This window comes from Apus apus, chromosome 3 (assembly GCF_020740795.1).
Source record: "Apus apus isolate bApuApu2 chromosome 3, bApuApu2.pri.cur, whole genome shotgun sequence".
NCBI classification, from domain to species: Eukaryota; Metazoa; Chordata; class Aves; order Apodiformes; family Apodidae; genus Apus; species Apus apus.
The window spans coordinates 14,965,940-14,981,027 of record NC_067284.1 but is presented as its reverse complement, the minus strand read 5'-3'; the positions used below and the strand labels follow the sequence as shown (position 1 = coordinate 14,981,027).

General features: G+C 34.1%; 1 protein-coding gene across 2 annotated transcripts in view; it reads left to right on the top strand.

The window, feature by feature from the left end:
• The window catches only part of BCKDHB (branched chain keto acid dehydrogenase E1 subunit beta), a 156,910-nt gene that overhangs the window by 94,353 nt on the left and 47,469 nt on the right, over nucleotides 1–15,088 (top strand). For both annotated transcript variants that reach the window (XM_051616000.1, XM_051615999.1), the window contains exon 10: nucleotides 13,262–13,414. In XM_051616000.1, the coding sequence (XP_051471960.1) occupies nucleotides 13,262–13,402 (141 nt within the window). In that variant the 3' untranslated portion in view covers nucleotides 13,403–13,414. The remainder of the gene's footprint in view (nucleotides 1–13,261; nucleotides 13,415–15,088) is intronic.

The window sequence follows — 15,088 nt, the reverse complement described above, 5'->3', positions numbered from 1 at the left end:
TGGCAATTTTTTTTTTTTTTTTAACCAACCATGAAAGAAGGTATTTGAGAACATATTTCTTGTCTTGATTATGATAATGACAGACACAAAGCTGGATCTTCAGTGATATAAACCGATGCCTGCAGTATCTGATGGATTCTTTCTTACAGTTGTTAGCAGAATTGGTTGGCTGCATTTCTATAGGCTGAGACATGACAAAACCACAATTAATTTAGTCACCAAATACAATGAGAAAAGACCAGTAACAATTTCTGTATCAGCTGGTTTTGGGTATTTTTTCAACACTGGTTTTCCATCTTCACAGCTCTGAATTCCCTCATAAAAGCATAAAGTACTAATTTTCTTTAGTTGTTGTATCCTAATAAACATTTTTGACAGGCTGATATTTTCTTAAACTTAATTTGTTGCTGAATTTGCCAGGCTTGCAGATGTATGTTAACCTGAGAGATTAGATCCTGACATGACAATACCTTGACAGTACAAGAACTGCAAGGTAAATGATGAGGAGTCTGTAGTATATTGGGCTCTCAAAAATGTTACCAAGTTGTAAGTCCTGGTTGGATCTTAATACTCTTTTTAGTTTCTTAGTTACAAACAAATACAATTTGTCAGTCCTAAAGTCAGTCTATTGTTAATACAATAAGAATTAGACCCTTAAAATGAACCTGGGTGATGTTGAGGGTCTCGCATGCAGAAACAGAGTACAACATAATTTGGTGAAGTACAGGTTTACATTACTAGGCACTAATAGCTTAATTTATTTTTTTTTTAAATAAGATTATAGCTTATTCATTGGGCAAAAAATGAAGCTTTAGTGTATCAGTTACACAGGAGAGCTGCAGGTATCACCAGCCTCATGGCGTTGGTTAAAAAGACAAGTGCAATTGGAGAGGCCCTAACAATGGAAATAATAAGTACATCTTTTATTGTAGAAGATAAGTGGTAGGCTCTCATGTGGAATATTGCATATGTGTGGTCAACTAGTTCTAAGAAAAAGACAGTGAAACCAGACAATGTGAGTGAGGAGCTGCTAGGGGAATCAGGAGATGAAAATAGCTTTAAAGTGCCTGCCTTGTTGCCACTATCAAAGTGAAGGCTACAGGAATGTAAGTCTTGTTTATAAATTTACTGGGGAAATGAGCAAAGGTAACCAGCAGAAAATAACCTATTTTACTGAAGTAATGCTAGGGAAAAATAATATACTAATTAATTTAGACTTGAAATTAGAAAAAGGATTTTAAGAGCACCTGTCATACAGAAAGAGTGGGGATAAGGAAATCCAGTAAGTGTAGTACAGTACAATACAGTCAAACATCATCAGTTTATGATGGAAGCTCTGGTGTTCTGTGATGGCAGAGACTGGACTTCATCTGACACCTTGTCAAGTCGTGCTCTTACACTTTCTCAGAAGCTTGGGAAAGAAAAACAGCTCATCTGGGCATGGGCTGGTGGTCTCATTTATTGGGAGGAAATCAGACACATGAGCTGGTATGAACAGGAATTTCCCTGACTAGATAACTTGTTTAAAAATGTGCTTTGTGTTTGCGGTTGCACAGCTAGAAGAGTACACCAGTGTCAGTGCACATAATCCCTGACTTCTGCCATCAGTAGTGACTTTAAGTGTCAGGAAATCTGATTTGAACAACCAACAAAGGAAACAGACCTAAATAAAAGCTCAGACTTCCACAGAATTCTGCTGTTTGGTTTCTCTCTTTATGCTTCCCCTTCTATATCATACTTTGCAGATTCTGTGATTGCAAGTGGCTAGAATTTATACTATGGTATAATGACAGGACTGGATACAGGGCGAAACAAGAAGCCCAATGTGCTTCAAAAATGTTAAATATTGAAAAAATCACTTGACATAGAAGCCTTTAATTCTTAAATGATCCTGCTATAAGATAATAGCTGCGGATTATTTTTTTTAGGGGAGGAAGATTAGGATTGCTGTTTACTGATTAGCTTCACAGGATCAGAATTTGTACATCGTAAAATAATCTCCATTCATACTGTAGTTCTGTTTTGTATCTGCAATATTGAATGCCATTTGTTAACGATAGCCACTCCTGTAGAATGCAGTTTGTGTTGATAGATTAATCTCAGCAAAAGCCTGATTTACTGAATAAACTGAAAAGGCACTTCCTAATGTACTTACTTGAGTGGGAGAAAAAAAAAATCTCAGCTTGAACCAGGTTGCAGTTTCCTTTTTGCAATATTGTCAGTAATATATTTTTACATTTCATTCATGGAAACTGTGCTTAGAGTACTAACTGTGAGTGAAAAGAAATTATGCCAGGTACTTCATGGTAACTAAGGCAACTGTGTAGGTATTTTACTTTTAACTCTGTTTCTTCGTTAACGAATTCCCTATACAATTGATAACATTGTTGGTGGAAGAGACAGATGAGGTTACAAAAAAGATTTATAGTTTTGGCTGTGAAGCAGAAAGTTCATTAGTGGAGTGAAAATTAAAATTTCATAATTTATTTAGTATGAAAGTAAAGTTCACATAATAATTTTAAGTATGAAATCTATTTAAGCAGTCAGTTCTAAAACACAGACCAAGTTAAATATTTGGGCTTAATCCAATGAAAACTTCAGCAAGAATCCTAGAATATACAGTTAGCCTCTACCATTATGTATCTATCTTGTATAAACATAATTAATTCTGTTAATGGTATTTCTGTTCTTAAATGTTGCTGCATTTTAATTTTTTTTTAATGCATGCAGTTTATTGGCACTTCAAATTCAGATCAATAATTTTGAACTGTTAATTCTGGGATAAAGTTAACCTAAAATTTCATAGCCTCTGAAATACATTATCCCTGGTCTTCATTTTTTAGGCTAGTTTTTATAATAAAAGAGGTAATAGGAACTGTTTAAATAGTTTTATTAAACATTTCAAGATGAAAGTGTTTAATGTCTTGGTCTTTTGTAAGAGAGTTGAATTAACTTTTTATAGCTGGAAAAATTAATAAGGTATGAATTATTTATTTTCTTACAGGCTTGATTTTGTTCTTGTTTGGTTTTTTTTTGTTTTATTGGCAAGTAACACCAATTTTTCTTTACAGTGGAATAGCAGTGTAGCCTGTTTATATGAAGAGCAATTTAGGAAATGTAAAAAAATGATCAACACTATAAATAATATAGATATCTCTAGGAAACACGAGAAACTAATTTATGTAAGAAAGTTGGGCATAATGTGGTATAGAAATGTTAAGTTTGTGTGATGAAATAATTATTTTAAGAATTATCTTCATATTAATTTTTTTAAGTCACCCTGTACCCAGTGTCCAGTATGGGTCACTCAGTGTTCCCGAATATTTTTCTGCATAAACATTTATACTTTCTGTAAAATCTCATTGTATTTTTCTCTTTTAATTTTTTTTACACTTTTTCTGTAGAATAAAAGTTACATCTCTATACTTACCACTCAGCTTCCGTGACAGTTACTTTTGCCATTATATGAGAAGATATTTAATATATGAGTTGAAGCTTTTTACTGTATTGCTGCTGCCGGTGTATTTGAATCATCAAGCAGCTTCCTACAAATTACACAAGTAAAATGGCAGCCAGGTTTACCAAATGCATTATAAAATTCCTTATACATCTGTTTCAAGTAATCCAGTGTTCCCCCCCTCCAAGTCCATTTTGCAAGGAAAATAATGTTGAAAAACACTGTGGAAAATACTAGGTAAGCCCCCAACTTTCATGAGTGAATGAGATATTTCCTTTGTACTTGCCTCTCCCTGGCGGTGTTGCCAAGCTGTGTGTTTGCGCTGGAGAAGTGTTTGGTGATGGTCAGTCAGAGTGGCAGCCTTGTTCTTGTGCTGTCCTAAAATGAAAATGCTTTGGTTGAAAATGGGAAATAGGCTAGTTTAAAATGTTTAATAACAGCAGCTGAAATTGCATTTCCTTTGAATTTCATTAGTGTGTGTTGAGCGAAGTACTTCTGTGAGGATTTTACTGTGCCAGATACATAGACTGATGAGGCTGTCTTTGCAAGGATCTCTCAGCTGCCTGAACAGCTGTAGAAATAAAAATATCACTCACTGGCTATTAAAACTAGTAGCAGCAAATACTTCCAGTCACTTCTGGCATGCTGGAATTAACTAGGAGATGTTTTTGTAAAATGATTAAATAAGTAATTAGAATCGTAAACGGTGATCAAAAATTATAAAATCTGATTATATTGGTAGGATATTTATAGCTTTGGGATTAAAAGGAGTAGGGTGTAATTAGAAGGAGAAGCTTTAAAAATGTTTATTATATTGCTCATTTATGCAGAAAATGACCTGTGATCTGGAAACATTTTCACATACGAATAATTTTATGCAGGCACTTCAGCTCTTGGGTTATTCACCTGTGTTGACATATGTGTAACAGTTTAGGATCATTAACTGAAGAAATTAGTTAATAACACCAAGTAACTAAACAAAGAAAGTATCTTCAGATGCTCATAGGCCTGGGAAGTTGTTCTAACTGTCTGTGGGGCTTTGGGTGTAGTTTTAGAAAATATAGATACATATAATACTGGCGTAAATACTCAGAATTGCCACTTCAAGAAAGTGCACAGTAAACTTGGAATATCCGATTGAATAAAATAATTTGTGTTGAATGCTCTGTAAAGTTGTTTACTACTTTACAGAATAAATAACTTCTATTTGAAGAATTTTGTCATATTTTTTTATATATAGTATATAGCATATGTAATTTGTAGGAAAGACCTTAGATTGTTTACATTTCGGTGTAGCAGGAATTGTCCAGGAAAAACACAGTCTTTCTGATACCTGTAGAGAAAAGATGGGAAGTGACAATCTAGTGGATTACAATTAGATATCAAAAAACTCTACCTGACTAAGAGCACTTTTATGGTTCATTTAAGGCAGTAACATATTCTAGCAATCTGGAAGTCCTGTTACATCCTCTTGAGTGGATCTGTCTTGTGCCAATTTTTTTGTGGAGAAGAATCTTGCTGGCTGCTGCACCTCACTTCCTAAACAATGCAAATTTTTACTTTACTGGGAAGAATGTAATTTCTGTCAGTGTGTCATCATGTCAGTTCTAGTCCTAGATTCTGCCAGGTTGGATTTAAATTGTATAAAGTTTCCCTGGAAAATCTTAAACTTTTTGTATAAAACATAGGATGGGAAGAAATTAAAAGTACTTTTCCTTCTTTTGCCTTTTCTTGTGGGAAGGATAAACTGACATAAAAAGAAGGAATTTTTTGTTTATTTTTGTGGGGTTTTGTTTGTTTTGTAAATACCTTGGGAATGTGGTCCTGATTCTCTTGTGTGGTTCTGCCACCAAGACAGGTAAGCCACTGTCCAAGGCTCTAGTCCCAACAGCTGCAAGATAATGCTATTGCTGTGAATGTTTGTTGGAGTGGTTGTATTCTAAACTTGATAAAAAGAAATTAACAAACCAAATCAGTCTTGCATTGGGCTATAATAGATTATTCATTTGGGAGGCTAGCCACCATGACTTTGGAAGGCAATCTTCAAAACCAGTGTGTGAATGAGAACTTATTGCCTCAGGCAGCCATTGCTAAGGTAGCTGGTGTTGTCTTAAGCAGTGCAACTAATGAAGCTCCAGAGATGGAAAATAAGTAAGAAGTAAAATACCCTTGAGTCCATATAAAAGTCTTCATGTATAAAAGGGTTATGTTATGTAAAGGAATGCTGATGAGGCCCTCTGTAAAATCTAATATAGTTAAATATGTTGCTTGATGTCTCCCATCAGCAATAGAATATTGAACCTATACAAGTTTCAGTTCTCCCTCTTGGAATTTGCAGAACCTTTTAAATTCACAGTGAATATTTCATAAGCAGTAATGTTATTCTACCCATAAGCAGTTTGTTGCACTATGAGTTACAAAAGGTGTGACTTTTCTAAAATTATGCATATTGATTTTAAAAATGAAACCAGCTCATAGCAAGGAGTCTGTTCTGAACTTCTGGTTAAATCCTCTTTCAGAGTGTTTACAACTCCCAGAGGTACAAGTGACAATGAGGACAACATTATCCTCATTTGTTTTATTTCTCTAATTATGCACATTCTTTTCTGTGAAATGGAAGTAATGAGCTTAACAGAGCAGATTGGTTATTTTTTAATATAAAGAAATTGCAAGTGGTCTGGAAAAATATGCAACAGAAACATTTTTCAGTGACTTGAATTAAAACATCCTTCCAGTGTCCATTAGTTTCATCAGTTAATGATGTGCCAGAAGCAAAACATGCAAATACCTGACTGCAGTGAAAGTCAGCAGAGTATCCAGGAATTCAGAAAAATAATGTATGGGATGCTCTAGAAACTGATTATTCAGGAAAGAGTGCATTTAATATTTCAGTCAACGTGTGGATTCTTTACTTCCACATGACAGAAAAAGAGCCTGTATTACCAGCACTGACTTGCAAGGCTGCTGCTGGTGTGTAGCCACCCCATAGTCGCTATAGTGACCTAACATCATCTTACAGGATTGCAGTTGTGGCCGTAGCACCAAAAATTCCATCCTGCCTGAAGAAAGCAGTTTCAAAAGTACTGTATTTATGCATAGGAATGTGTATATTCTTAAAAGTCTGGGTTACTTCCACTTACAATATTTTCATTTTGCATTGCTTGCAATTTAAACTTAGTTGTTTGTTTGTTGGTGTTTTGTTTTTTTTTTTTTTCAAATTCCCTGAACATTTATTAGGAAATCATTTAAGGTATATAGTAGAAACACATTTTCTAAAAGTGTGTATGTGTTGCATAAAAGTAATTTATATTCACTGTCATCATCCTTGCTACCCAATCCAATGCGTTTCTTTTGATGAAGACACCATTTAAAGCACACATGCTTTGCATGTTTTTCTAGTAAAGATTTTAATACAGAGCATTCATATATCACCCTTTTTAAAAATTTGAGATGACTGTCAGAATGCACCATGTCATTGATAATTTTAAAAAGGTTTAAGTACTAAAGTATTTAAGTATTAAACCAGGATTAAATATTACTCTTAAAATGTTGGATTCTATTCTGTTTGTCTGAATTTGAAAAGTGCTTTGATCAGAAGTATATTCACTGCCAATAGATTCAGATCCAATGCTAGTGATTAAAATTAGATGAAGTAAATTATTTTAGCATGATGGATTTAAGAGGGGTGTGTATAATTTGAAAATAATTTTGTTCATTTAGTGTTATAATACCTTGTTTTATGTAGTAAATTTGACTTCATTTATAAATACTGTTTTATGTGATTCAGCTCTGGAAAAACAGTATTTACCATTAATTGCTTTTTAATAACACTCCAATGTGTTACACAGAACATTTTTTCTCCTCTAAGTGCTTTTTTTTTTTTTTTTAATTTCTGTTATATTTTGTAAGTAAAAATACTATTTATTTGTTGGGCAATCTTAAGGTAAATTATTTTAGCAGTGAAGTGTTTTCTGTATTTGACAATAAATTAATTATGTAAATTCAAATAATTGGTAATAAATGAAATTAATAATTACAAACTGCTAAACTATAAAATAATTGCTTTAAAGTGATCTCAAAAAGGAGAAAATTTTGGTAGAAGTTAAACATTTACAACATATAACTGCAGAGCTCTCTGAGGAAAAAATGTATCATTATTGTTACTATCAGGAAGAGATTCATAAAAGTATTTTAAGATTAATATGGCTAAGCTGTTGGAAAAAAATACTCTAAAAAAAGATATGTATCTATCTCATCTTGGAAATATTGCATGGGTGTATAGTACTTACATAGCTCCTAGAAGTGATTATTCATAAGAATGTCAGATACATATGTTGTCAAAGCAAATTCTGTTTAAAATATACAGCATTTGGTGCTTGCGGCTGTCAAGGAAAGTACTGTGCTACAGTTGGGAACATGAAAACTACAGATGCTTGACTTTTCTGTTACTGAAAGTAAACTGTTCAAATTGTACAAATTTCTTTTCAAGCAGAAACCGAAAAAGAAGACCTTTAATCTGTCAGCTTCATTGCATGAAATCCACCTTTTATAAAATGGGGTTTGATTGACAGCCTCTTTAGAAAGCTTCTTTTGAAAATCTTTAAGCTTTGATGTAAAAATTAGTTGTTTTTATAAATGAGCTCATCATGCTCTTTATTAACTTATAGTACTATTCATTTAGTTCTTACCATAGTAGGCAATTTACAGTTAGAAATCCATGTGGGGGAGTAATAGGTAGTATAAAGGTAGCAGTCATCTACAAAGTGGTATGAAATGAGTTTTCTTAACTGTTTGAGCCCCATGCTTTAATTTATGGCAACAGCATAAATAAATCAGGATAAAAATATCAGAACAGAAAGTAAAACTCCAATGTGCCGAGAGTTTTCTTTCTGAAAAGGTCTTTGAATATATATATATATATATATATGTTATTTAAAAATTCTATAATCTACAGATGAGATGGAAAAATTCAGAGTTTTAATTGACAGAAACCACAATTGAATTAAACCTTTACAACTAGTCTGTGAGTTCCTGGGTCTAAATTTTATAGTTCTTTTCAGCAGAAAAGTAAGTAGTCTTGCATGAAAAATGTTCCTACCGTTTGCCTTGTGTAGTTTACCTTAATGTTATGTTTAGACTTCTTTTATTTTAATGGCAATAATACTAGAAGAAACACCAGAGTCTCTTATCAAATTCTGCCTATTCATATTAATCTTTAAAATGAACTTTTTCTTTGTCATCCTACAGCAAGTAAATTCCTGTACTGAAAAAAGGAATTGTAAAATCGGTGTTCTCATATAGCAACTCTGTAGCAATATGATATTCTTGTAGGTCTTAATTTTTTTGTGTACCTGTAGTGTTGCAAAATAAGAATAGCATGGGAAAGGGACATAAAATGTTGCACAAATAATTGATTTTTAAATGAATTTTTTCTCACCTTAGGGAGTATTCTACAGAGTAGTAGAATTTAAAAATAAATACAAAATTCCTTTTTACTGATTTTATTTTGTGTCAGTCCGAGAGAAAACATGACATATATGGAAATAATGAGAATAAGATGAAAACAGGATAATTAAGGGGAAAAATATCAGTTGGGAATTGTCTGTCTTGCTACTTGCACATTAAATGGTCTCATTTACTGGTGTTTACCAGAGTATTTGCATATGGAGTTTTCTTTACTATGAATATAGGATGATAGAGATCCCCTTCAGAGGAAGAAAGATCTTTAGCAAATAAACTCCTTAACTATTTTCTTCTTGGCCAGATGCCTACAAGCACTTTGCCTAAACTGCAGACCAGATTGCTTTATTTTTCTGTACATTGCAAAAGGATGAGTAATGTTTTCTTTCAGTAATGCCCAATAATTGATTTATTTGTTTCTCCTTTCTGTACAATTGTATGTGTCTATGAATGCCTGTGATTCTCAGTTTTACACTCAGGACTCCAATTTAAGAAGGATTACCTGGGTCTCTGGTAACAGTAAAATACACACGTAAATAGATTTAAAATAGACTTGGATAAATTTTCCATATTAGCACACTAGAGTATTAAAATTTTGGGGAAAAGGGAGTGTACCAGAGTATGCATGTCAAATATGATCTCGTAACATATGGCAAGTCCTTGGTTTTAGCATCTAGTCTAAAAATGAAGGCATTACACTGTTTTGAAGTCATGCGTGCATGTGATACATTTGGCTGATTGCTGTGAGTTTCAACAACAGATTTTTAGTGGGTCCTCTGCTCCTAAATGGTTCTGAAAAGTCTTCTTAAATTTCATTGAACATCAAATGTTGAGATTAAATATCTCACCAGCTAAAATGCCTTTTCCAGGAGGCTTTAAGTTAAATTCAGGCAAATGAATGTAATTGGCAAAGGTCAGATTGAATAACTGAGACTACACTTTAACCTCTGCAGTTAGGAAGCAATGTTAGTGAAGAGCAATGATTTCGTGTTTTGTCTGAACTTTTTAAAATTAAGACAATTTGGATATATTAAACTATTTCTGTTCCCTTATAAGCATTTTTTTTAATAAAACAATACTTTTTTATTTCAGTTGAATGTTAGCAAGTTTATGGTTATTCTGCTAAAGAAGTGTGACTTTTTCATACTGATTTTAAAAACTGAATTTAAAACATTTTACACTGGCTCAGAAATCCCAAACATACTCCTTTACTTCCTAAATGTTTCTTTTTAAAGTTTTTTTCCCAGGGTCATTCCCTGAAAGATGTCAGAGTCTTTTTGAAATATGCAGGGACTTCTTGAAGACTATAAGCTTGCATTCCCATGTTGTGCAAAAGCACTTTTGGCCAGTGCCAGCCCTTGTATACCTAAGTAGTATGGAGTAAACCCACTTAATTTAAAATTTGGATCTTCTTTCACTCTTTCAAATACTCTGACAGACATGCCTGATAGGGTTGTACAATGGATGTCTGCTAAATAATCTTTAAAAGAGCTGGATGTTGTGTGTTTAATATTCTTTGTTGTGTTTCTCTACAGTTGGGCTGCACAGGTGCAAAAAATCTGGCACAGCAATATGTACAGCACATGTGGTAGTATTGTATTCAGGATGAAGTGAACCTTGTTTCTCTTGCAGTCTAACTTTTACAGCAGCTGTGAACAAGAATCCATATAAGACAGGCTATTTGATGGCCTGATCATTCGAGTTAAGTGCTCTTCCAGCTCAAAAAGGAAGGATAAGTTATAAATAAGTCCATAAACTTTATAATTGTTTAGTGTTATGATATAAATCTTGCTAACACTGTGATTTTTTGAAGTGTAATGCCATCTAATCAAGAATAAAATTGCATTTTATCAGATTACAGTTACTAAGTTAATGCCATCAAGCAGGCACTTTCATATTCTGTAACTTTGTGAAAAAGTTTGGTTTGATTTGGGTTTAAAGGACACTAGTATGAATATATTGTCCCAAAATTAGAACTTATTCCAGAGACAAATCAAAGCCCCATGAACTGATAAATTTTATTGCATGTTAAGCATAACTGGCTCCAAAACTAATTGCAGATCATTATAAGCAAAGACTGGGTGCATACCTAGATGTATCCAAAGCATGTCTGGTAAAGTAGTTTTTATCCTCTATCAAATCACCTTACATGTGTGTAAAAAAAAAAAAAAAAAAAAAAAGAAGAGACATGATTTCTCTCTAAATCATGTTATTAATATGTTTACTTGAGCTTGTTTTTCATGACTACTTATGTGTAAAATGTGTGGATTTGGGAATTTTTTTTTTTGAGGACCAAATACTTAGCATGTGGCAGGAGTATCACTGTGATTCTGTGAGTAAATCTAGCTATCCTACTGTGAGCATGTTGAAAGTCATAAAAACAAACTTGATTATGTTTTGAACGAGAATTTTGATGCTAGGGTCAAGCACTTGCCAAACTCTCAGGAAGATCCAATACTCTTGTTTCTTTACAATGCTTCTACATTGTAAAGTAAAAATGTATTTTATTGATTGTTTTCAAAAAGCTTGTTCTGATGATAACTTTATAGTCCACCTTCTGGATTACTACTTCATTTCCAGTCTGTAAAATATAAATATATCTTAAAAGCTTTTATTCTTTGGAATTCACTTTTATCAGTATCCTTGCAAATATTGTCAGCAAATCTATAAATTCAATAATGTCAACTGAATCATCTTCATTTTTCTGCAGCATTTCTGTTGTTACTGTGGTCATTGTTATTGAGAGACTTACTGCAATGTATTTCATCACCAACACATCACCTCACCCAAACAGGCATTTGTAAAATATGTGTCAATAATCCTCTGCATTATAACACATGCTTATGTATAGGACTTGCCTATGACTTCAGCTATGGCTGGTAAGGCAAAAAATACATTGTAAGATGATCATCCAATTGTGGAATGGACTAGATGATCTTTGGCTGTCCCTTCCAACCCAAACCATTCCATGATGCTATCATGAGGTACTCGAAAACTGTAAAGTGTTTATTCAGCGTATTGTTATGCAGATATTTTCAGTTAAACATAATGACACTGTACACAGTCATGCAGCCTCCTAGACTTTTTACTTCCATCTGTCGTTCAGAAAGATGCCACTTCAAAACACACCAAACTAGTAGCTGGAGCAAAAGTTGATAATCTCAGTGTGTTATGAGTACCTCCTACGTTGCCAGATACCGTGATGTATAGAAAGAACAGTAATTTAGAATTAGGCTGTCGTGGAGTGCAAGGCAACATGTCTTTAAAACAGTTCATCAGTCTGAGAAAATACTTAGCACTTTGCTGCAGGAAAGTGTAGCGCTTTGCTTTCCTTGTGAGCCTGATGGAAAAGGTCTGGTGGGTAATCCTTCACCTCCCATTTTGCTGAGCCAAGTGCAGGGGAAGTTGGCCAGGATGTCTCAGTTGCTGCAGTCCATAAAGGAGAGGCCAGGAGGAAACATGTTTAGTCTCTTAATTTGTCTAATCTGGAAAACAAATACATAGCTAAAGGTATGGGGATAACTGGAGCTGATAATTAGCATCAACATTGGTTTGATCTGGCAAAGTTATTTCTGCATCCACTTGTGCATTTTCATGGTCCATGACATCACTCTGGTACTTCAGAGAAGGAAGATTGAAACCTCACTATTGAGTTGGTTATTAAAGCTGATAACATTACACATATTTCCACAGATTACTTTGAGATTATTATGGTGTATTTGTACTCTACTAGTAGAGTAATGATACTTTCATAGTCATTGCTAAATCTGATCTCCAAATAGAACACAAGTTGTGGGCTTTTGTGTGTAGCATGGATTTGACTCAGGGGTTTGAGATATGTAAACCCACCTGAGCTGAATTTCATACTTTCTGTAACTGCTTCATCTTTCACAGACAGTCTTAATAATCTAAGGAGTTCAAAGAAATTTGAATATGATGTTCAAGTAGCCAACAAATAACACACACTCTTAGATTATGTAATTTTTCTTTATGTTTAAAAGGAGCACAGGAAAGAAAGTCTTACTCCCTTGTTCCTAATATTATTTATTTCTTGGCACCGCATGTCTGGATGTATAGCAGATGTACTAAATATAACCTGCCTATGATTTAATGCAGCATACATGTAGCAAATGAAAATAACATTAATACAAGTTGTTATTTTAATATGGACCTTTGGGCAAAGGAAGCTCTGTTCTGGTCTGGACTACTTATGCTGTGATATAAATAGAAGGTTTGAATTTCAAGGACTGTCAATCTGGCAAAGTTCATTCAACCTCAGTTTGTGATGCAAGACTGCTTCTAATAATGGCCTCAGTAACATTTATTCTGTATTTCTGTTAATAGGAGGAATGCTTTTTGAATTTAGAAGCTCCTATTTCAAGAGTATGTGGCTATGACACTCCTTTCCCTCACATCTTTGAGCCTTTCTACATCCCAGACAAATGGAAATGCTATGACGCTCTTCGGAAAATGATTAACTACTGAGCAGTGGTACAGGTGAGAAATAATGTCTCATACTGACCCTTTGCCTCTAAGGATTCTGACAGTGTGGTTGCAAAGTCTGGGGATGAAGTAATACTCTTCTATGTAGTTATTTATTTAGAACAAGAATTGTCTCGTGGCTATGGGCCTTCAGTCTTAAAGGAGTCTGAATATTATTAAGTAGTGCTATTGAAGTAAGGGTTTGAAATTAATTACCTTGCTCAGCCAATCTGAAAATTAAATAAATTGTATCCTGAGCAATGAAAAGAACATTTCAACTCTTTCAGCCTGTCATAGGCAAACCATATGGTTAAATTGTATATTTTTTCACTCTTCAAGGTGGCCTGTAATCGTGTAAGGTGCTAACAAGGCCCAATTTTCAGCAGATATAGGCACGGCATTGCAAGCAAACACAGAGTTGCAAATACAGGAACTATCTGTAGTATCTTGTTCTGTTCAAATGAAATTATAAGGCTTATATTTAATACTTATTCTAAAATACTTTTTATAATATTTAATGTAATTTGATCATGCTTGAAGATTTCTGTTTGCAGAGCCCTTCAGGCACCAAGTCTGTGAAGTAATACAGATTTCTATTATGTGTCTATTAATCACAGTCTGTAACATTTTGTCTTTGATTTCATTGTAATATAATACTAAGTGCAGTGGCCAACCAGGACTTTGGAATGTACTGGGTGTTGCTGTGAGAGAACTTCTGGTGTTTAATGACCAAAGTTTAATAGTTAGGAAATGTGTTAGTGCATTGTATTATCTGCTTCCTTTGATTATGTGAATCAAGGAGCATATTTTTGAGATTGAGCCTTGTTCGGGTCCTGGGGGTGACTGTTGACTCTACAGAGGGGAGGGCCAAGGTGGGCCCTGTGTTTGGGGCGCCCTCTTGTGTCCATTTTACTTGTATGTTTGACCTCAGGGCCAGGGATAAGAGGTTGTCAGTACCTTAATGCTAATCTCATTTATTTGCATACTTAGTTTCAGGATGCCTTTTTGAATTTTGCTATTGTTGTTTCCCTTGATAGCTGATAGTCAAGTGTCTGTATGTGAATGTGAAATGGGAACTCAATCAGTGAGGCAGCATCTCTGAAAAACAGTGTAATTCAACTTACAGTATTTCTCCAAAATCACCAGTTATTGACATACCAGAGCATGTCCTTAGGCTTCAAACTGACAAATGTTGTGGTCTTTTTTGTAGACCATGTGGCAAATGCTGTCTTTTTCACAACAGTTGTTTGCATCTTACATCTGTGCTAAACTGAACTTAAAGCCTTATTATTATATTTTTTGTTTGGCACATCTGTAATACAGTCATTGAAGCTTTCCTAAAGAGAATGGGTTGGCTCAAATCTTTCAGGTGAGTTACTTGTCCATGCTAAGTAGACTCTCATCTGTTCCTGTCCAAAGGAAAGGACCAAATAATCTTACCACTTTGTAAGTAGAGGAGAACAAACCACGAGGATTTTGTGGTTCAGAGACTTAGTTTAACTCCCACTCCTCCATAGGATGGAGAAGTGAAGGAAGTATGAGGAAAAAAAAAAAGTGGGTTCTGAGATTGCATTGAATTTGCATACAATCCAGTTTCTGCACTGAAAGTCCACGCTAAACCTTTCTGTGAAGGTAATATATACTAAAATGTGTAAAAGTCATCTGCATTCATATAAACATTTCTCCTGT